Below are 24,970 nucleotides of genomic sequence, written 5' to 3'. Positions count from 1 at the left end.
GTGTTTGTTTGGTTTTTTTTGCTTTTCCAGATGTTCCGCAAGCAGACCTTAACCGCCCAGCCCAGAGCTGTTCTACCCTTGGTCTCAGGGACAGCTCTACCATCTCAATCCGTGCTGCAGCACAGGAAAATGAAATCTTGTGCTGATACAACCTCTCCCTCCCTGATCCTGATTTCACTTTTAGTACTGTCTGCTTTAGTCATGAGCTTTGTTTTCTTTATTTTGAGGTACAAAACCATTTTCTCACTCTCACTGCTATGCAGTTATATAAGAACTGCAAGTAAGCGAGGTGGCACACCAATGTCGTGTAGCACCACCCACAGCTTGCCATATTCAACACAGTCAAAAGACTTGCTGTAGCTAATAAAACACGTACAGATCCTTCTGATATTTACAGGTATATTTTTCGATTATCAATTTGACAGGAATTCTGCTTCTTCTTCTTGAAATCAGTTTGGTTGTCAGGCAACACCCAATCATCAATCTTTTGCCATCGGTGTTAATTCATATATGATGACATGGACAGAGAAATACTAATTACAAGTACTGTCCATTTATTTGACTTTCTTTTAGCGCAACCGTGCGGTACCTGAGAGCACTCCAGATCACTGCACTCCTTGACTGAATATGCATGTTCATGTAATGGACATCCTGCACATGTACACAGCTGTGTATGCTCAGGCTACCATGCATACATAAGCGCCAACTCAAGAAAGCACTTACATCTTACGTGTGTACATCTCCTCTTGTACGCTGTTCTTCTACTACTCAAAGGAAATTGCTCCCTACAGATGTGTGATCATCTTTGTGTGTTTTGGATCAATATCATGCAGATAGCACTTCACATGCACTACATCATACACACTTTCTCTCTCTCTCTCTCTCTCTCTCTCTCTCTCTCTCTCTTTCTCTCTCACACACACACACACACACACACACACACACACACACACACACACACACACACACACACACACACACACACACACACGTGCAAACAAACAGTAGAGGGTGGCTTTGATGGAACATTGAAATGGCCCCAAATAGCAGAGTGCAGCTGTCTTGATAAATGATGAACTGAGTGTGGGGAGAGGACAGAAAGACAGTACAGGGGACAGAGCAAACACTCAGGGGACAGAGCCCAAGCTCCAAACAAGCAGGCACATGACTCCTGACTCCCTCAACATGTATGCAGAGGAGCACTCTAACCATCTTCTAACCTTCTTAACCTATAGCCTTCCTTACACTCTGTGCAGTTCTTCAGCTGGCTTGGTCTGCCCTCCCTTACCACTAACATCTCCAAACCAATGGGCATCTACAGGGCTATTACATGACTTAGCCCGGGCTTATCTCCAACAGCCCTAATCTCCACCCACAGCCCCCTCGACCCCTGGCCATTTTACATTTTGCACTTCTACTTTCCCATTTGAACATCCCTCCTCCCTCTCTCGCACCCTCTCTCGCTCTCTCTCTCTCTGATGGAACTGGCGTGCTTTTGCTGCTTGTGTTCACATCTCACTCTCAGCAACACATGCGAGCGAGAGACATTAACTTGCAGCGCAGGAACGAAAACGGCACAGAGCCGGAGAGGTCAAAAGTAAGTCTCTCTCTCGTTCCCTCTCTCCCTGGGCCTGTGTCAGCTGTTCTGCTCGGCAGAGACGCATCAGTGTTGTGGGAAGGGGAGCGAGGGAATGCGAGACGCGTGGATGGAAGGAGAAATAAAGGAGGACAAAAATAAAAGAGTGAGCTCAGCGACATTATCATTTCAAATAGTTACATGACTTCCTGGAGAACAAATGTGCTTGAGACACTGCTACAAGAGAAACAGAGGACTGGCCTCACATTCTCAGTCAGTCTTCCCCACACACACACACACATACACACACATACACACACATACACACACACATACACACACACATACACACACACATACACACACACATACACACACACATACACACACACATACACACACACATACACACACACATACACACACACATACACACACACATACACACACACACACACACACACACACACACACATACACTTCTCTATTTATTTCTGACATGTATGTAGATTTCCATTCCATGTGTGGATGTGTGTGTTGAAGGGTCTTCCCACATACTACATCGGTAAATGTGATTCCATGTTTCCCCACACGTGCAAGATAGTGCCAGCTGGGTACACCAACTGGGTAATTAACAAAATGCCACAGAGATTTAGAGGAAAAAAATCTCTTATACAGCTGAAGGAAAATGTTTTTGATCCCTTTAGAATCTCCTACATTTTTGCATTAGTGGAACCTCAAATGTGATCTTAACATTATTTAAGTCTCAACAATGAACAAAGGCTGCCTGAATAGACCCGCTGGAGTAAAGAAGTGTTCTTTGTCACTGGAACGTTGTATTTTAATATAGTTTACTATAACACTGTGGTTTTTTTGTGTCACCAAGAAAATGATCAGATTGACAAATATAGTACATAATAATATGGTCATGCTAAAAAGAGGACAAAATTTATACTGATACAGAATTTACACTGATATATTTCAGTCTTTTTTTTTTTTTTTATAAAAGGCAAAAGATAACTGCACTTTGAGGAAATGGACCCTAATGAAAAAGTCCCTCTGAATACATTCATTAATATTTACAAATGTATTTTAAAAATCTCTTTTAAAAAACACACCATATAATTGAATATCAACTGCAGACATATTTAAAAAAAAGTGTGTGTACTCATTTGTCTGGTTAACACCCCCCCCAGATGTTCCAGCCTTCCAACCTTAAAACACAGATGCGGAACTGAGAAACCCGACGGTGTAGCTGGTGTAATTAGTGCTAGTTCATAACACTTTGGCACCTGGGTGGCCACCCTTGCCATCAGCGGTTGCACGCGCCTCCGTAAGGCTGTTCTGAGATCAGCCCGATGGCTCGGCCCGCCGCCTCTGGCTCTAGTCACCCAGGTCTGTGTGAGAGGGGCGGAACCCTGCAGGAGGCAGGCTGATGTGGCTGCAGTAATGAGCGTTGTTGAGCCAAGCCCTGCACAGCGGCCTGTAATCCTGCCTGGCAGCCGTGGACCCCCGGGGGAACAAGCCCGAGCCCCCTAATCCCCCCCCAGCCCCGCCCGCCTGCTTCCCGCCTACTTTTCTCACCTCCGTTTTCATCCTCGTTTCTCGCTCTTTCTCTGTGGCGTCTTTCTCGTTCTCTGCCGGCTCTCCAGGCCCAGGCTACGTGGAGGTCCTTTAATCTCCTGGCGCAGAGTCCGTGCCCCGCTACGTGATCCCCCATCTCCATCAATGCCTCCTTTTCTCTTCCTCTCTGCCTTCATCTTCCCCCTTCCTCGCTCAATTCCCTCCGTACTCTCTCCGGTCCCCCACTCTCGCTCCCGCACGCCCAGCTTCCAGCCGCTCTCAGGGCGTTTTCCTCCATCCTCTTCCCAGTCATTTTCATGGTCACATTTTACAGGACGCGCGCTAGCCTCCAGCGTCCCGGAGGGCCTCACGGCGCCGTCGTGCGCCTGCTTATGCTGAGTGTCCATTCACGAATATTCGTGCTGCCATGCAGTGCTGTAGAGCCACATGCAAATGAGCCTATATCTGAACGAATGCACATGACCCTGGCTTGACACGGCTATGGTTGGACAGCCCTCTGATCTGCATAATCATAATAGCCAACCAGAAATAGAAATCTCCACTAAAATTTACATAAAGACCAGTGTTTTCGCTAGGCCCCTGTGGGCAAAGTTTATTCACAGAATAACAAGGCATGCGTTTGAACATTCGATCCAGATAGCAAAATCAAACAGCAATGTCTTACTTGCTTCTTTTGCTTCTTACAGTGTAAGAAAATTTAATTAGTCACCGTAGGACTTGAGAATGCTCTGCTACCCCAGCCCTGCTGGAGCAGCATGTGTTGGTTAGGTCTCCTGGCCGGCTGGGACTTATCCTACTGAACCGGGAGCCTTTCACTTAGCCAAAGCTGAATAAAACTGGGATTCTCAGGGAAACGTCTGACCGCATCAAGCCAAGGACAATGCAGGCCTGCAAGCATCGGGCGGGGGGGGGCGCGCCTGTTCTAGCAAAGAGGCGGAGCGAGATCACCTCAGCCAATAGTGAAGTGAGGGATGGGGGAGAGAGCCTGAGAGGAAGGGGGAGAGGGAGAGAGAGAGAGAGAGAGAGAGAGAGAGAGAGAGCGCGTGCTCTTCCTCTGTGCTGAAGTAAGACTCTTGGCAGTGTGTGGGCTCAGGCTTTGGTTTATCAGAGCATGGTGTGACTGGGGGCTATGAAAAGATGCACTGCTCTCTCTCACCCCAGAATGCCCCCCGGCTGAGCCGTGATGTCCTCACCCACCACAGCTGCTGTCCCCACTGGGAGGACGCCATGTTCAGTTACCATGTGGCAACATCTAAGAGCTAAACATGGGAATTATTATTAATAATAAAAAAATGACCAAATAAAACAGAAGAAATAACACTATTTCAATAGAAAACCACTATACAATTAATAAAAGAATTACAAAATGCTGATACAAGCGACACCAGAAAAGGGAATATATTAATAATAATAATTAAAATGTGCAAGAGAAAAAGAAAGATAGGTAAACACTGTGTAAAACTATAACTAAAATAGAAGCAATATATACCAGTAATACCAGTAACCAGTAACACACCAGTTTAGATTAACTATAAAATAAACAAACATGCATTAACCCTAAAATCTGTGACTTTGGTGCATAAATTTAAATCACTGCCACTCCTTTGTTTTTAAGACAAGCACTAGATGATGATCAAGATCTAAACTCTACAGACGTGAGTTAACGAATAAAACAAGGGAGGAGAGATAGTGGAGGTTTGTGGGTATGACGACGTGTGGGAGACTTCTGTCCCATGAGGAGTTTTTGTGGAGTTGGTATGTCACTATGTTTCCATGGTTACAGGAATAAGGTTAAATGCAACAAAGAAAGATTGTTAATTACAGAGCCTTTAGAGAGAGCTGGCACAGGCCAGTGAACACTGTGTACACGCACGCACGCACAGTACATACAGAGTTTGGAGACCTACTGAGAGCATGGAATACATCCATCATCTGTGATTCCTTATTCCTGGTTGCATATGACATATTGCTCTCTCTGAGCAACAAGCACAAAATGCAGAAGCACAGGCACACAACATTCACATTTACAGCATTTAGCTGACACTTTTATCCACAGCAACTTTCAATTCTGACTGAACACAACTTGAGCAATTGAGGGTTAAGGGTCTTGCTCAGGGGCCCAACAGTGGCAACCTGGTGGTGGTGGGACTTGAACTGGCAACCTTCTGATTACTAGTCAAGTACCTTTAACTACTGGGTGTGTACCTGCATGGTACACACACAGACTTAATCATATTCATCTCGCTTACACACATTTGCAGTCTTCATCGAAAACAGGTTCTCAGCAACACTTCCGTTTATGGTGGCATGCAGAAGTGTCAAAAGGTCAAATCCTCTGTTTAATGTTGACACAGCAGTTGCCATTTTAATATAGAGCTCGTATTCTCTTCCATTAACATCATAAGCGCCATCTGGGGAGGAGCACTGCATCACAAAGCCATCACCGTCCGAATACGCAGCCCATAAACTAACAGACAGAAACACATTTAAGCTTCCCACTGCACTGATTCATCCTTCAGAGAACAAACGTTATGGTCCAAGCATGGGCAGATCTGGTAATTACTGAAAATGATCAAATACAGGCAGTCACTATATACAGTGGACATCAGTTCAGATTGTGAACTGTCCTATATTTAGGCAGTGAAAGAGCGTGTGCAATTCTGAGCTCATCCACAGTACCAAGCCAAGCATCGATGTGTGAATAATTCAGTCGTAGTACATTTCCATTGTGTTGTAGGGTGTGTGTGCATGCATGTGTGTGTTGCATTTTTAATTTTTAATTTGTATTTTTTATTTATTTATTTATTTTTACTGTACTCTAGTTGAGTGTAGTCATGCAATGGGCTAGTGCGCTGTGTCTGTGTGTTGTGTGACATGGTCCAGAGCAGGAATGACCACCCAGACTGGCAGGCTAACGTCTGCTCTGTATTGACCGGAGCAGCGACAGACAATCCAGCTCACGCTCAGGCCTCGAACCTGCTTTGACGGCTCATTGTTTGCCGTTCGTACGCTGACGTATCTGAGTCTCTATTGGAACATGACAGGGCTCTCAGCGGGGGTGAAGTGCTTACCCCTGTTCTGGGACTGTGGGTTGGGATCCCCCAAACCATGGCCATCATCGAGATGCCGCGCTGATGGACCACACGGAAAGCTTAGAGAGGCAAAGATGGATACCAGCATCTGTGTTCTCGTTTTTCTCACTCTCTCCACAAACATAAACACACACACACACTCATCACAGCGATGTAGAAACATAGGTACATTTTGTACTGAATGGCTTCTGAAAAGAAAGGGCAGTTCCACAAGATGTGTTTGCTATAAAACAGCACTTTACATTAGACATTCTCTCATCAACTGGAGCACTTTCTTCACTACTTACTATGCATGGAATATCACAGAACGTGATGTATGAGTGGGGGCAGGTGGAACAAGGATATATCTGTGCATAACATCATCCCCCAAAAGACATTTTATGAAAGTAGGATAAGAGAACTGCCCACACGGAATTGATTTCGGGTCTCTCTCGCTCTCTCACACTCACACACACACACACACACACACACACACACACAGACACACAGTAGGGAGGCTTCTGCACAAAGGAGAGTGCAGGCTCAATGAAGTGACTGACAGGGTGGAGCTCTGCCCTGTGTCAGATCCAGCCCTAACATTAGCTATGCAGCTGAGCTGTTCGTCGCCTCGTAAAAATAGATCTACCTGGAACCACATCTTGTTTAGTATTGCTTTTTTGTTACATCCCTTTGCAGTCTTTCTGAGCTGTTCTTTTATGGTGCTGTTCCACCCACTGTTTCCTTCACCTCTCTCTCTCTCTCTCTCTCTCTCTCTCTCTCTCTCTCTCTCTCTCTCTCTCTCTCTCTCTCTCTCTCTCTCTCTCTCTCTCTCTCTCTCTCTCTCTCTCTCTCTCTCTCTCTCTCTCTCTCTCTCTCTCTCTCTCTCTGACCTCTACTTGTCCCAGTTACATGAAACGAAATCTCTGCGCATGAGCCGCCCGTCTCTCTCTGTCAGCAACTCTCCCTTACATCTGTAAATACATTTTGCATTGTTTACATGCCGTCGTCTGCTACTTTTCCTGACTCCCGTTCCAAAGGATCCGTAAGTAAACATGCAAATACGAGTGCGACTGCTGGCTGGCACGTGGCCAAGCGCATCAATCAGCATGCAGACTCCCCAGCACAGCTGGACCCCCTGGGAGGTTCCACACACACGTCTGCACAAGCCTGCTTCCTGTTTGGGGTTGACTGACCTCTTCCTGCAGCCCTCTCTCTCTTCTTCCTCCCACGCCTTCCCTCTATCTGTTTGTTGGCAGAAAGGGGCTTCGGCGTAGGGAGGAGCAGAGGGTTCAGGTGTTCGAGGACAACGAAGGCCTTATCGGTCACCTGTAGCTCTGCTGTTGTTAAGGGAAAGAGGACTAAGGACTCGGAGCTCAAGGAAAGCTGCTGGGTCATTCCGGTCTGGCACAAAGTGTGTGCGCCTGTGTGCTAGAGGGGTCGTGGGGGACAGAGAATGAGAGAGATGAGAAAGAGGGTGGGGGAGAAAGAGAGAGAGAGAGAGAGAGAGAGAGAGAGACTGTGTGTGTGTGTGTGTGTGTTGACTGAAATCCTTGCTGTGTTCTGAAGGCTACCTTTGTGTTCCGTCCACCTGCTTTAGATAGCTGGCCAAAAAGGCACAATGTAAAAAAAAAAAAAAAATGTATTGAATTTCAGGAAGCATCAGTGTCTCTGTGTGTGTGTGTGTGTGTGTTTGTGTGTGTGTGTGCGCGCGCATGTGTGTGTGTGTGTGTGTGTGTGAGGCGTGGGCATGCATTTTAATCAGGTACCTGCTGTGGAGAGACAGTTCTCTTCATCACTGTTGTCCTGGCAGTTATCATGTCCGTTACAGAGGAAGCTGCGATCCACACAACGCCCATTCCGGCAAGGAAACCGCGACGACGAGCACACCAGAGGATTACCGGCTACACACAGACGGGTGGGGGGTAGGAAGGGAGTGGGAGACAAGCCACAGCAAATCTTTATTAGGATCCTAATGTCAAAGGATGATTACCACAGCAGAGAGGGACGTAGGCTCTAGCCCATCCTAAGTGAAGCCCCTCGGTGAGCTGACTCCATATCTCAGGCTAAAACACCCTCTCATCAGCACACGGCATGACACTACTGGTCCTACACTTGTGAAGCTTCAAGCTCTCTGTGACCAGCCAGCATGGAGTACAGATTATCTGTCAAATGGTGACACTCCTAATATTGCAGAAAGCGAGTGGATTCCAGCTTTCCACGAAAAGACAGCAATGGGCGATGGATCAAAAGGCAGGTATTGGCAACCAGGTCCCTCTAAAGAACCAGCTGGTGTGAGCAACTTCAGATGGAAGAAGGGAGTCCTGTTCTTGTTTTTCCCTGGTAGCAGGGAGAGGTAAAAGTTGGTGGCATTCTGAGGCCAGACTGAGGCCCAGGCTGGTAGATGATCGGTGCCCAATGGGCCATGCACAGTGTGCAGTGTCACTCCCTGCAAAATGAGCCTTTGTTACGGTCAGGCAGCCAGAGCAGGAAGGCAGGATTCAGAGCCCAGGCTGGATCACACACACACACACACACACAAACACGCACACACTCACGCGTGCATACACACACAGGCACACATACGCAAGCACACGCACAGGTGCTCAGATGCCCACACACAGGCACACAAAGAAAAGGAGAATAAATTGCATATATTTTAAAATCTAAAATTTAGATGCTCCATGACACCCCTCTGAGATTTCAATGTTCTTTTCATTTAATTAGCAAAGTGCCTTATGAGAGTAGAGCTGATTGCAAACGATATACTGCCAGATCAAGTCTTATTGAGAGTGGAATGGTAAATTATTATACAGTCTGGGCAACTGATAACATCCAAAACACAAAGAAAAACAATCACACACACACACACACACACACGCACAGGTAGTGATATACTGATATATATTTTTGCTCTGAACAGAACTGGCAGTAATGCACAGATGCGAATTCCTGAGCCTGTTCTCATCTGGATGAACCTGCTTGGTTCTGGCACAACAGCGATCTGTTCTGTTATAATAGGAAGGGGGGGGGGGGGGGGTTGTAGCTACTAATCCTATCCTATCCATCTTCTGACACACAGGTTTCCATCTCCTCATCTCATCATAGATGGTAGCCCACCGCCCCCAAAGCGAGACCAAAGTTGCTACTGATCCCCAAAGCAACTGGTCCTCGCAGGGATCTTGTCCTCTCTTTTGAGAACACCTTGATGCCTCTACCTTAGAATGCACGAAACCTTGGTGCAATTGTGGGCGACCAGCTGTCATTCTTGGATCATGTCACAAACTTTCCCCAGTCATGCAGATTTTTCCTCTTCAACATTCAGAGAATTCGCCCTTTTCTCTCCAGGGAGGCCAGCAAGATGCTTGTTCAGTCTCTTGTCATCTCCAGGCTTGACAACTGCAACTCTCTCCTGGAAGGTCTTCCTTGCCATCAGGCCCAGTGGACAAAACCCCTTTCTGTACATTGAGGTCTTTGAGCTTCAAGTATTTCCTGGCCTGACTGAACATCCTTCAAGATTAATGGATGACAACCATCAAGACTCTTCTCCATCTCGTCACCCAATTGGTGGAGTGAACTCTCCCAACAGTCCCTGCTTCAGATGTCGACTGAAGACATATCTTTGAAACCAATGTAACATAATTGTGCACTTGTAAGGAGCTTTTTTTAATTTGACTTGACCTTACTTGTTTAGTAATTGCTCTTGAATTGTGTTGTGTTGTACTGCATTGTATTTTGGCAGTCGTCGTAGGTTTCGGAACCGACACTCCCGCAGAGTCTCGGTTATTTTTTGGACTCTAACCTATTTGTGCTAGCTAAGCTACTTTTATGACTAGAGAATTAATAAGTTGCTCTGGATAAGAACGTCTCCTAAATGCCATCGGCATGAAGGTACATGTACTCTCACTGGCCCTTGGCCCGTCAGGCCTGTACGGCCGGCGCCATGTGGGGCAGGGTGGTGCTGGGTGGCGTGTCACGGCGGGTACTCACTGCAGTTGTCCTCATCGCTGCCGTCGGGGCAGTCCCGGAATCCGTTGCAGCGGAATCGGCCGATGATGCAGTGCAGGCCACTGGCGCAGGCAAAGAACGTAGGGGCACACTTCGACCGCACCTTCGCTGCGAGGGAAGACCGACCACAGAGGAGGTGAGCAGACTCTCAACCTTCGCGTGCGGCGTGCAGGCATGCAAAAACAGCCCCGTGCGCAAAGGCCTCAACAGCTACTCTATGTGCAGGACACTAAAATAGAAGAAGAACCGAACCCCCAAACAGCTGGCGCCTGCTTTATCCACACGGCCTACGTGGTACGGTAATAAAACCGCCCCGGGTGATTTATGGGACTGCGCATGCAGCTGGGAGCTGCTCTTTCAGGTAGCGGCGTGTAATCCGCGCGGGAATTACAGTGGCCGGTCCGTGGCACCGGCCCCCGCGCAGGGCTGATTACGCAGGCCGAGCGCATAGCCTTGTTCATTAAAAGCAGTCTTGGGCAGATAAGTAAGGAAGAGTCGCGGAACCCAAGTGTCCAGCGTGAAAGGCAATGACAAAATCTACAGTGCACTGCTCCTGTAGAGCCCCCACGAGTGAGAGAGACTGCCTGGAAAACCTACATCAATTTAACTTTAGACCGAGACACGCAACACCTAATCAATCTCTCTGACCTTCTTTAATTTACTGGCTTTTAACACCATTCTTTAAACACGTGGAGGGATGCAATGAGACATTTCTATATGCAGCACAAGGAATTCAATGTCTCACAAGAATATAAAAAAGGTTTTAATAAATTAGATACTTCTTTGTGAAAGTAATCACCTTGACAGTTAAAGCCTAATAGATAAGACAGGGTGGCCTATACTTTGGCCTTGGAAATGTACCCAACAGCCCTGACACTACAGCCATTCTTCTGGGCATGGACGCCTCTGAAACGGCGGAAGGTGCCAGAGCAGACACCGGGGCCTTCGTCTGCGAGGCAGCGGATAAACAAAGACATTGTCCTCCGGGCTTCTCACGGGCAGCTTGTGGAAAAACAGCGGTAACAGCAAATGTGGGCTGCAGCTAAAAGGTCATATCATGACTTAAACTCTCAAAGAGCTGGCGGTACCGCGAGCAAAAAAAGGCCTGTGAGCGGAGTTGATCTCTAAAGCCACCCCTGTTCCTTCTTTCATCATCTCAAAGACAGAGAAGAGAGAAAGAGACGAAACAAGTGAGAGATCAGGACAGAGAAAGAGAGGGACCGAATGAAAGAATCTCCGAACGGCCAAACACATGGCGCATATGCATGTGTTATTTTTAACTGCTAGGGATTTTAATTGCACATCGTTTCATTACCATATGTGGTGAAATTGGAGGAGACGACAAGGCAAAACAAGAAAAGTGGAAAATCATTAAGCATTCGCTCCCCTCCCCACTCTGTGCAGTATGTCTGGAGACAGTAGCAATCTAATGATATGCTGATCACAAAACATTGCTTCCTCTTTAATATTCCTTTGTTTTTGTCCTGCAGCAAATGCAAAATGTAATTAAACCGAAGCGCTGCAAGTAGAGCAGTGAAGCCCGACGGCTCGGGAGGGCAGTCCGGGGCAGACCCGGCCATGCCTCGTCTTCACCGTCTTCCCTCTGGCCGTCAGCCGAGGCGCAACACCTGCACGCACGCTCGCAGGAGCCTCTGCTCGCACTGAGAGGATTGGGTGAAAAGCAGAATTAACTGTAATTTCACGGACACTGGACATAAGAGGCAAAAGAGCGAACACGGCGGTGGAGAACCTCACAGCATCCTAATAACCCAGGAACCTTCCTGCAGAGCCTTGCCTTCCACACGGGAGGAGCGCAGCAGACTTAGGTTTGCAAAACTGAGAAAAGAACAGAAAGTAAGCAAAAGGAAAAATAAGATGTTCCTGACCCACCCATCTTAACACGCTCTTAAATATTTAACACACTACTTTCCCCCCTGAATCCTTGCTGTCAAGTTTATGCATATGATTTAATTTTTTATTGAGTTTTTGCAAGAGTACACATCACATTAAATGAACAACTGTTTATGCAATACGATACTGAAAGACCACATGTAGAATTACACTGGAAAGTAATTGATTTCTTGAATACAATACCATGGCGAAGTCAATGGTGCATGACATACCAACAGTTTCCAGTTTACATTCAGGTTTTGCAGTCTTACTGATACCAGACAGGTCAAAACATAGCAATGGCTACATTATTCACTACACCAGTTCAGTACTGTTTTATGTACATCCTTTATAGAACTTCAGCTGAAAGACAAGAAAACATCAGTAAATGTAATAGGTCAGGTCAAGCCAGGTCAAGTTAACATCACTTACAGGAGGTGCGTTATGCCCATTTTCAGTGTTCATAATTTTATTCTTTGGGTCTACTAGCATTTACATGCTTACATTTTTCAAAAACACATTAAAATTAAAAAAAAGAAAATATCGTATATCTCGATTCAATCGCACTGTTAGAGCAGCCGTGTGTTTAAGCTCCCCCGCCCCCCAATGGGTTGTTCCAGGCAGCTGAGAAAAGTGGGAAAAAGAGTTACTTTGTAACTCTGCAGACTGTTTACATCTGCGGAAAGTCACATAACGCACTGAAGGAACGGGAAAAGCGTAGTAGATCGCCTTTAAACGGGGCTTTTTAAAGGCAGTGCCTTAAACTAGCTTTTGAAAAGTCGAGCGCCCTAATGAGCCAGCCAAGGGTGACGTAGCCTCAAGGATGAAACGCCAAGAGCTGAAAAGAAGCCACAGAGGAACTTATCCTCTCCCTGGAAAAGCAGCTCCACCTGAGGCCAGTGAAAGACACACCTAACACCCGCTAGGAAAGGGTGTAGTTCACAAGTCCTGCAGACACTATGGGCACGAGCGAACCACACACCCAATCCACCTGAGGAATTACCACATAATAGCTAGAATGCTCTTGACTTTGTCTTATTCAGAATAAATTTGCCAGTTGAGACAAGGAAAGACCTTGTAAGTAGAACATGCTTTTGAGAAACCATTCATCAATCCAAGTAAAAAAACTAAAAAGTTGCTTCTGCATATATTTCTGTTGCGCCCAATACAAAAACGAAGCCTTCATGTTTTATTTAGAAAAGTGATAACACTGTAGGAAGAAAAGCAGTTCCCCTTAGGCAGAACTGATGTCTGATCCTAAAATATATATGACCTCACAACATACATAAACTCCCAGTGAGCAGCGGTGTAGCACTCACAGCCCATGAGCTCAGCCAGCACTGACCCAAAGCCTGTAGACCTCGAGGTTTCCACCTACTTACTTTTGGGAGCATTCAAAGGTAGCAGCTAGCACGAGGCTGGGGTAAGACACAGGGTCCCTGCGGCACTGACTCACAGCACTCTGACAATCATCAAGTGCCTTCTCTGGGGATCCCGAACCGAGCGTGCTCAGAACAGACAGACAAATTCATGCACGGCATGCGAGAGTAAGAGAGAGAAGGGCCCCAGGAGAGAAAGAGGGGAGAAACAGAGTGAGAGAAAACACAGCAGAGGGGAGCCGAGCTGCTTCCTCTGCCCTGCACGGGTGCAGTGGAGCCAGGCCGACAGCAGGCACGGTGAGAAGAGGCTCGCCCACCCCGGCACGGAGTGACGGAGAGGGAGCGGCAATGTTGTAATGTTGTTCTAGCAAAGGGTTGGCCACAGCTAGAACTGGCCCCCAGGTAAGGAACTGATATTGCAAATATTCTTATATTCTTCCTATATACAATGTGTATAATATCCATTATAGAAAAGCTTGTTGAACAATTATATTTAAAATTTGGGTGAATGCTGCACCCAATGCTCTTCACAGCTAGAGATGTAGAAGTGATATTCAACAAGAAGATTCATGTTTATTACTTGTGAGAATTGTGTGTGTGTGTGTATATATATATATATATATATATATATATATATATATATATATATATATATATATATATATATATATATATATATATATTATATCTATAATATCTATATCTATATATATATATTATATCTATAATATCTATATGTATATATATATATATATATTATATCTATAATATCTATATCTATATCTATATATATATATATATATTATATCTATATCTATATATATATCTATATATATATATATATATATTATATCTATATCTATATATATATTATATATATATATTATATCTATATCTATATATATATTATATATATATATTATATCTATATCTATATATATATTATATATATATATATATATTATATCTATATCTATATATATATTATATCTATATCTATATATATATATATATATATATATATATATCTATATCTATATATCTATATCTATATATATATATATATATATATATTATATATATATATCTACACACACACACACACACAAACTGATATCTGTAAAAGCAGCCTTCAGCAAAATCTGTTATTTGAATATCGTTATTCAACAAGGTATTCTAATGGATATTATGCATCTGGAATATTTCATTTTATTTATATATCTAATTTTTATTCAGCTCTGTAAGATGGGGAGGAGACAGCACAGGGCCGTGACCAAAGAGACAGTGTGAGAGAGAGAGATAAAGAGAGAGAAAAAGAGAGAGAAAAAGAGATAAAGAGAGAGCAAGTCAGGGAGAGACTGGGACCCTGATCAATATTCCATTCCTACTCTTTGGTATTAATTACATTGGCTCATTGATCAGTCATCCATTAAGCATCTAGGCTTCTGACGGCCCTCTCCAATTAAGAAACCTCATTTTTCACATTCAGAATTTAAAGAAGCATTGAGCTAAGCTATAAAACAATCACAAACATGCGCGCTCTGACTCACAGACGCACTCACTCACTCAGACTCACTCAACCCAGGCAGTCTCCACCAGTGATATGCTATAGTGCTATGCTCCCTCCTCAAGATACTTTTTTTTCCAGCATATCCACATACAAAAGAATACTCAGAAAATTCCTCTCCAAGTTAACAGTCTTGTGCTTAGAGATGTGAAAATCTCTTTCTTTTGCAATACAACACTGATTAACATGCCACTTATCCAATGACTAACTGGACAGGACTACAACAATAGAGAGCTAAAGGGCTGTTCTACTGTAATAATAAATGCTAAAGTAATAATACATGCTTATTCTAAGAGCCGTTTTGGAAATTCTCATTTTAAAGTTCTCACTGAAACACACAGAGCATCAGAATAAGAGCTTCAGCAGTGACAAAAGAAAGCCATGCTTAAGCGTGGAAGATGCACGTTTTTCACTGGTGATTTTCCAGTGCCTTCAGGCGGTCTGCCCCTTCTTCTATTCAGCCAACCCTGCTCCTTGCTCGGGGCGTGTGCTCGTTACCACGGCAGCGGAACACAAAGCTACAGTGGGACCACTCCTCCTCATCTTAGCTTGGTGGAACGGGACACCAGGCAGAGCAAACCCAACCAAACAAAGCACTGGAAAAAGAGCCAAGCTGGAGTCTGGGCCAAGTATTGCCCCGTTACACAGAACGAGCACACTTGCAGCTCACTACACTGGTCCTGCTGAGGGTCTAACTGAGAAACAGAGGCGCTACCAAGTCACACAGAAGGACTCACACTGAGGGAGGGGCACGGATGCACAGATGGATACGTGCAGACATTCAAATGCACAAAGACGCGCACAGACACATTGTACTTCTGGGAACGAACCTTAATTGATATGAAAAATTCATGAGGTATGGATTTTACAAGACACTAACCAGACTCTTATATGATAATGGAAATCCCAAAGCCTCATAAAGCAACTGGTTACTTCTGCAGCAGTTTTCAGTGTAATATTAACATCCATCCACCACTATACACATGACTCTGCTCGCAGTGCATGCATAAGGGAAATATCAAACAGGATTAATGGCGTTTAGTCATAATGAAAGGCAGATTGTTATAGCGTACCATTAATCTGCTCCTTTTAAACTGAATACGTCCGCTACAATAAAACGTGACCTTAAATAAGATTAACGAGAGACAGGAACATCGCAGGTTCCTTGGAAGACTGTGAGGTTTGAAGGGGTGTGTTGCTTGTGTGCTTCCCTTTCAGTTTGGAGTTCCAGAGATACTGGGATTAATCAGTCACTGAGTGAGATAAGCATCCGGATCTTTCCATCTCTGGGATCCAACCCTTCCTCCATTCTGAGGCAGGCACACCGCCCCGCTGACCCGAGCTGACCGACCACAGGAGCACGCCTCAATCCTCAGCCACGTCCTTTAAAAAGACCTCACATGCTGCTAAGGGAATACTAACTGGAATTGATACACACAAGTGCTAAAATACTGCTATTAATGTGAGGCATAAATTGAAAAAAGCATAAAACATAAAAGTACAAAGCATAAAAAAATCATCACAGATGTAAAATATAGGCCATTATCTTCCGAGATGTAATTAAATATGACCTTCGTCACTGGCGTAGCAACTCGTCAGAAATCATAATGAGACACAGGCTTTAACGCTTTATCCCAGAAACTAGTGCGGATGGTTGCCATGTGCTAGAGTGACTCCACAGTGGAAAAGTATAGTAAAGCCTATGGTTCACGCTGGCGTTTAAATAAGTCTATGGTTTTTATGATGGCCGCCTGGTCCTGGATCAGTGACAGAGCACGCGGCGTTTAAAACCTGCTTTAGTAACGACCTTCCTGCTTGAGGACAAAAAAAAAAAGAATTAAAATTTAAAAAAAAATTAAAAAACCCCAAACCAACAGAAAGGACGAAGCCTTGTCCGGCAGGCAGAGACGTCTTCCTCCGCAGGGCCGTCTCTTAGGAGACCCACCTGGGCTGAAAGCAGACGGGGTGAGGAACACACGAACGCCATAAAAAACAGGGCAGCTCAGGTTTATTAGATGCTCTCGAGGGTGAAGTCTTAAACCTGCTGCTCTGAGCCAAAGGAGATGCAGGCGGCAAGAGCAGAGCGGATTCCTGCTGCTCTGGTACGTGGACGTGAGCGCCACGGCAACGACGCTGCTCTACAGGCGCTCGCACTCGCCGTCTACCAGCGTACCCTCGGCATCTCCTGGCCTAATGGAGGCCCATACTGAAACGGCTGCAAAAGCACAATCACACACACACACACACACACACACACACACACCAGCCGTTTACGTGCATCAGTCATCTATATCGACATGGGCATGACGGGGACGTAAAGGCCAGCGAAAGGTAGTCCAGCCAGACTTTGGTCTATCAGAACGAAGTCTGGGTCACACTTATCAAATTTAAGAACCACCCTTAAATTTGATAAGTGTGTGTGTGGGGGGGGGGGGGGGGGGTTGTTTACTGAAATGCTAAGAAAAAAAAACAACCACCTCCACAAACCACTGCTTTCTGTGTCACTTTCAGAAGTGGTTACCTTGGAAATGCTGCTAAAGGACAACATACAGCCAACAAAACAGGATGACTTGGGAAGCCTATTAGCTTTGCAGAGGGTTAACCATGCAGAAAATATTATACTTTTCCTATAGTTAATTGGCAGGCAGGCCAGGATCTCTAATTTATTAGCTTCTAACTGCCTCAAACTAAACTCCTGAGTATCTTTCAAGGACAGGATGCCCCAAACCTCACAAAGTGTCTCCAATCCTGCAGTTGACTCCGGTACTGCTCATCAGCACAGCACCCGCCCAGCCGCAGTCGAAGCCTAACCCAACTGGTAACCCAGCCTTAATCCAGCCTGAGCTAATCCAACCCAGCCCAAGTCCAGATTTAGTTATTTTGGCAAAATACACCACAGTGAGTGTAAAAATTAATATGTCATTTATTTTATTCCTTTAAAAGGGTTCCAATAACAGGCACTATGTGCGTTTCAAACACTCCCAAGTCATTCAGCCGCACCAAGGTACCTGCGATACAGCACATTCATCTTTGGCAGTGTTATTCCAAAAAAACAAACCCTTATTAGAGAGGCACAGTAGTCTTCGATTGGACTCGACCTTTTCTCTCAGCTTTGCATAAATATCCCAATTTGTGTGAACGGCTTTCCTCATCTGTCCGTGCGGCTAATGATGCCTTCCTGTGGTGAGGGGACGAAGATGTGGGCCACTGACCAGGCACCAGCCCTCCCAGTGTTCTCGCTGCCTGTCAGGAATGAACTCTGTATTTTCATTACACAAACACCTTCACACGAGGAGCCTCTGCTAATTTCAGAACAAAACATGATCTTCTGTTCCTTCTGCCCAACTTGTTCTCCATCCCTGCACTGAATGATCATATTCCGTTTTGCATTTTGTGCACCTCTTATGCCTTAATCATTCGCAAACAAACAGCCACGCTAGAAATCCAACCAGGGCAGGCCAGTAGAATTCCCCAAAGGGCGAGCCGCTGGGGTGAAAGGATTAAAAGTGCGGTAAAAGTGCAGTAAAGTGCGTCGAAAGGAATGGATAAAGTCAACCAGGTCTTTTGGCTGTGTCCAGAGACCTGACCGTCACAAAACGTCACGTCAGTAGCAGTCACACGGCGACAGGCAGTCAGAACTGTTCTATACTGAGCACACTGCTCCAGCTGTCCCTGTGCTGTCTTTGCAATGGAGATCCTTCTGAAAAGGGGTTAGGGAGGCATTCACTTGGGATGCTGAGCATCTAATAATGTATTTGAAGGAAGCAGGGAGGGAAGATATAATAATCAATGCAATATCCTGGACTCAGTTAGGATTAGGCCTGAGAGGAGACTGGAAAGAACAGCTGAACAGAGAGAGAAAATTCTTCACACTTCATCCTTAATCTGTGGCTTGATGGCTAAATAACTACATCAGGCAGGCGGAGTACACCGCCCATCTTTGCAGGTTTTTTTGCAATCATAAGTAGGACAGGAACGCAAACTGCCCAGAGCTACAGCATCGGCACAGGAGGGTCTCCCAGTGAAGTGGCTCGAGCCAACCAGGCGCGGCCAGCGCTGGAGGGCCCATGGGGCCCAGACCACAGGGGGCCGCTGGTCTAACTATGGAGCCGAGTAGGCGCTGTCCCTGCAAACAAAGCCAGGGTGTGGAGGAAATAGTACACACTCATTAAGTGTTGCTGTGTGCCACTTGGACATTCAGGGCCCCACTTTGCATGGTTTGCCAACACTCTGGAGAGAGCAGTCCAACCTCTCTGTGCAGCGAGATGGAGACTCTTCAGGGTTCTAGAGACCGAGAAGGAGAGGGGGAGATGGAGGGTGGAGGAAGGCTGCAAGAAACTGCAGCACACGAGGCTCCCCACAGGCATCACCCGGTCTCAGCAAGCGGTGTGGGGTCCGTCTGGGGTTTGGCTCAGACCCACGCCACTCTCCCCAGCGCCATTTAATTAAAAACAGGTTTTAATTAAAAAACAAACAAAAAAAACACCTTTTGAAAGGGTTCTGCTTTGGAGGGTGCATCTATGAGAAACCCGTGTCAGAAAGAAGGCGATGCAGCAGGTCAGGGGCTTTCCAAAAGGGGACGGCTACATATCAGCATAGCAAAAACACACAGTGACGCCTAATCAACATTCCCATCTCACCTGACGAGCAGTAATGGGGGGGGGGGGAGAGAGAGAGAGAGAGAGAGAGAGAGAGAGAGAGAGAGAGAGAGGGAGAGAGGGAGAGAGGGAGGAGGGGGGGGGCAAGCGAGATCAAAGCAAACATTTTGCCTGGGGCAGCCTGTGCTTTCTGATATTACTGTTACATTACAGTACTAGTGCTCCATTCTGCAATGTGCATGTACTATTCTGAGATCAGTGAATGTGCCTCAGCTCTAGACATTTACACTGACTGCTAATCTTGGCAGAAAGATATTGGTGACTTACAACAACCCTTCTCATCGCTCTTGTCGAAACAGTCAGGAACACCATCGCACTGCCAATTTCCAGGGATACACAACCCATTCCCACACATGAAGTTTCCCGGGATGTTGCACTCAGTGGTGAAGTTATTCCCGGGAAGTAACTGGCTCTCTGTAAACAAACAAAAAAGACACCAGAGTGAGTTTTACACAGTCATGATGCCATAACATTACATTAATCCACAACTCAGGTGATGTTTGAAATGTTACTTTATGGTCATCTATTTTACTGCTAAATGCTAAACTCCCAACTCATGGGAAATATTTAGTGAACATATTATAAAATAACATCTTTAAACTTTATGGGCTCCAATTCCGTGGCTGCACTGGGCCGCTAAAGCCACCTCATGCCGCATTTTACTAAATTCGCAGGTCGTGTGGGAATTTATTGCCATTTGTTAAGTTGGTGGACAGAAATAAATCCGCCTCCGACGGCACAACAGGGGCTGTGACATTTAAAATCCGCCTATACGACGGTATTTTTGAACCCGTTTTTGCTAAAACCGCGCCTGCGCAATCGGCTCCGCGGACCTGCTCTTGGCGAAAGCACAAGTGCAAGTTATTTTGCTCACTTCAAGCAGGCAGATAAAATCGTGTCTGATTTCTCCCTGCAGGATTTTGATCATGAACATCTCCCAATTCCTAACTAAATATATCAGTTTTAATTACAAGATAGAGAACTATCACTAGCCAGCCATGCCAATTTGCATCCTGTCCCTTGTGCTGGCCTGAGGATGAGAGGACAGGTTTTGTGGAGGACCGGCCAGCTGAAGCGAAGACACCATGACAAAAATCATTTGTGACAAAGTATGACGGAGTACTGGGACACAGGAATGGCCACGTACTGTAGCTATATTGTAAATTGAGACTGAACCATGAAAATATCCTTAAAAATACACAGTAAGGTGGAAACATTTAAGTGTAAATATATAAATATACTGCACTGCAAATACATTGCATTCTTGCTTCAAGCATTTTTCCCCTGTGCTGCATGTTGCAATCCCCAGCCTATATGGTCAGAGACAGCCTGGGTTACTCTGGGGAATATGGTCCAAAGCATGAGGTAATCAGCCAACTATACTTTCACAATATACAAGAATGTATAAAGGACCAGATCATTGTTAGTGGGTCTTTTATGCCTGTGAAAGCCATGCTGGTTACACAAATACAATTACCTGCAGATTTCGCATGAATATTGCAAAGCCATTGGGACAGGATGAACTGAGCAGGCAGGCACCACACCCGAGGACAGCAGGCTTCCTCCCCAAGCCCTGAACTCTAAACAGGTGCCCCACATGGTCTGAGACAAGGCCATCTCATGTTCTGTGCAATAAAGCTAAGGCCATGCGAGACTGAGCAAGACCGAGCAAGATGGCGAGGAGAAACATGCAAGCACCTGCTGCGAAACCTTTTTATACGTGGCCAATCTAATTGCCATTTCTGAAATGTTCCATTTATGAAGCACCTGGAGATGCTCAGAACCAGTGCCCAGCTCTCATACGCTCTTCTGATGGCTGTTTTATGCCTGCACCATCCCCTCATAAACAGTGCACACACCCACCCACACACGCACGCCATATCAGTCAGCCAATATGAAGACTTTCCAAACCCGTGCGGGTCAAATGAGGTTGTCTGTGGGAAAAGTTTCTGATTCAGAAGTCTATGGTAACTTTTTTTTTAGTCAGACTTGCTCTCTCTCTCTCTCGAGGTTACCTGGACAGAAACATTAGTGGCCGCCAACCAGCCAATCACAACAGGACTGCAAGTTGCTAGGGGCACAATAATGAGCCATATGTAAGTTCAGCAGGTTCAATGGTAGTCAGAACAGATTGATGTGTGGGCTATAGTCACGGCTAGGTGATCAAAGAAACAGCCTTCACATGAACATATACAGACTCCTAGTCTAGTGTTGAACTTGAACAAAAATATTTTTTTCTCTACTGAGTGGCATTAGCTGGGTAGCTTCATGCCGCAGGTTGAATAAGGCCTATATACATTGCTTGCACAGTTAATGAAGGACCTATCTGAAACAAGGTTTCCAGAGAAACAGGATGTGTTCCTCAGTGTAATTCTGACTACCTCTACATCTTTTACTACTCTGCAGACACTCCCTGGAATGTTCATCGGTGATATGGTCATGGGTATCCAAGGCTCAGGAGATGCGTGAGGGGAGAGAAGGCTAGCCTGTCTGGTCCAATTCCAAAGAGCTCATGTAGCACAAATTGCTGGAAAAGTTAACACTGGCTATAACAGAAAGGGGTCAGAGCACAAAGTGCATCGCAGCTTGTTGTATGCGGGGCTGCATAACCACAGAGCATTCAGAGTGCCCATGCTGACCTCTGTCCACCTCCAAAAGTATCTACAACAAGCAAGTGAGCATGCTATGGACTAAGGGGCTTTGAAAAAAGGCGGTCTGCGCTGATGAATCATGTTTTCTTTTATATCATGTAGATGGCCAGGTGCATGTGCGTCACTCAGACACTTACCTGGGGAAGAGACGGCATCAGGTAAAAGACACGCCAATGAAGGCAGTGTGATGCTCTGGGCAATGTTCGCTTAGGCAACCTTTGGCCCAGGCATTCATGTGGATGTTACTGTGGTATGTACCACCTATTCAAACATTGTTGGAGACCAAGTCCACCCCATTTGTGGGGTAGAAAAACTCTACCCTGCCATGGTTAAAAAAAGAAAAAGAAAAAAAGTTTTAATAATTTCCTTTCACCTTTCCTCTTCACTTTGACTGGATTTACACTTCATTCAGTGTACCTTTGGTTTGGATTGCTCTTTGGAAATGGTAAAACACTTAACGGTCACTTAATTGGACACGCATACAAAATACCACAGACACCAAAACCTCTTTACCAGAATCTGACTATAGGCCAATTGCTCAGATGACCATAAAATGTGATATATATCAAATAAGATTCGCTGTCCCAACTGATGTTTCGCATAGGCCTGAAACCGGAAGAGTGGGTATGGGTACAGATCCAGGCGTGAAAGTACCATCAGCCCCCTCCTGTCCATTGATGGCATCATGCTCTATGCCAAGATGGAAAGGGCCATCTACTCACTGAGTCACCCAACCAGGATCTACAGCAAGGATATAGGAATGTTATTTGGGCTGGAGAGGTGTGGTCAGTTGACAGTAAAAAGAGGAAAAGTCATCAGTACAGAAGGAATTGAACTTCCACAAGGTCATATAATAGAGCTGGAGGACATCTACAAATACCAGGAGATTCTGCAATTACACAGAAAACATGAGACAGAAACAGAGAAGAACATCCAAGTACCTCCATAAGCTAAGGCAGGTCCTCAAGAGCCAGTTTAATGAGAACAATAAGATCAAAGCCATAAACATGTATGAGTCATGAGATACCCAGCAACACAATAAACTAGCCTAGAGAAGAGCTGGAATTTGCCGACATCAAGGCGTCATCACAATGCACGGAGCACTCCACCCAAGGTGACACACAAAACAAACACAAATGCATCAAATCTACAGCCCCCAGGGATGAACGTCAGAGTGAGTACTTCAGACATGCGTGGGGCATAGTTGCCATGGACGCAGATGAGGTGCCAAGGCTGGGAAGATACCACTGAGAGTTGGCAGAGGTTGATGCATCTTGGCACACATGAGAAAATCCTACCGATAGCAGGACCGAAGGACAGCAGCATGGTAGCACAATACCTACAGCATGGTATTATGGTACAGCATGTTAGCACAATACCTAGCACTAAGCACTACATAAATTAAAGCAGGGATGTATCCTACCAGACAAGACCCAAGATGCAGACTGTGCAAAGGGACTTCTGAGACAATCCAGCCCTTCATAACAGGGTGCAAGATGCTGGCAGGGAAAGAATAAACTGAAAGACACAACCAAGTGGCCGAAATCATATACAGGAACATATGCGAGGCTAAGATCCGGTGGGTACCTGTAGATCCAGACAGATAAACAAGTAGTGGCAAACCAACTAGACATTGTGATAGTAGATATGATGTAGAAAACCACAGCAGTAATAGATGTGGCAGTCCCAAGTGACAGAAACATCTAAAAGCATGGGAAAAGTTGGAAAAATGCCAAGGACTGGAAAGGAGACAGAGAGAATGTGGAAGGTTAACACCACTGACGTCCCAGTGGTGATAGAGGCACTTGGGACTGTGACCTCTAATCTGAAGAATTGGCTCCAACAGATCCCAGGAATGACAATGCCAATCTCAGCCCAGAAGAAGGCCATGCTGAAGAACAGCAAGGAAAAAAAAAAAAAGATATGACCAGATATGACTGGAAGGGTGAGACAAGCATTTTCTCCAGGGAGTAACTGTAGTGTGTAAGCAATGTAAAAATAGTCAAAAATTTCAGTACAGTACATAAGGTTACCAGGGAAACAGAATGTTTTGGACAGACAGATGTCCTTCATCAGCTATGCAAGAAAAGTGCTTCTGAGGTTCTAGGACATGAAACCAGTTTATTTTAGGAAATATAAATGAACAAAATAAATAAATTCAGTTTTTGAGCTGTGAGTCAGGAAAAAAACTACAAATGTCAATAAGGGTCCTTGGGCAAGACTCCTAATGTTACAATTTTCCTACCTATGAAACATGAGCACGAAGGGAATCATGACGGCTTGGACGTCACCCACATTAAGGTCCGTGTCAAATGTTGAAGAACCAGGACAATTTTGGAACAAACCATGCATTCCTAAATAAAATGGTTTAGAGTACAGAGAGAGCAACAGACTAACTACTACCTAGTTAAAGAGAGGGTGGAAGAGTGAGAAGAGAAGCATTGACTGATCTGAGTAAAGTTCACCCTATTGGCCCATAAGGCAGCAGAAACATCAGAGCTCTGCCCAAATCCTTCCCCAACACAGAAAGCAGGACTGCTGCATACTGACTTCACTGGGATCTGAGTCCACCTGTGGAGATCCTCTGCA

The 24,970-nt window shown here is 45.3% G+C and overlaps 1 protein-coding gene across 2 annotated transcripts in view; it reads right to left on the bottom strand.

Moving 5' to 3' along the window:
• ldlrad3 (low density lipoprotein receptor class A domain containing 3) overlaps nucleotides 1-24,970 on the bottom strand; it is a 53,938-nt gene that overhangs the window by 13,906 nt on the left and 15,062 nt on the right. Inside the window, exons 2-4 of one of the 2 annotated variants that reach the window (XM_035520653.2) lie at nucleotides 19,998-20,144; nucleotides 10,219-10,344; nucleotides 7,998-8,132 (exon numbers count right to left, since the gene is read on the bottom strand). In XM_035520653.2, the coding sequence (XP_035376546.1) occupies nucleotides 7,998-8,132; nucleotides 10,219-10,344; nucleotides 19,998-20,144 (408 nt within the window). The remainder of the gene's footprint in view (nucleotides 1-7,997; nucleotides 8,133-10,218; nucleotides 10,345-19,997; nucleotides 20,145-24,970) is intronic. The other variant, XM_081711902.1, reaches the window with a different exon arrangement.

Source organism: Electrophorus electricus, chromosome 4 (assembly GCF_041902795.1).
Source record: "Electrophorus electricus isolate QZ-2024a chromosome 4, ASM4190279v1, whole genome shotgun sequence".
NCBI classification, from domain to species: domain Eukaryota; kingdom Metazoa; phylum Chordata; class Actinopteri; order Gymnotiformes; family Gymnotidae; genus Electrophorus; species Electrophorus electricus.
This window is presented reverse-complemented; position numbering and strand designations above follow the sequence as displayed.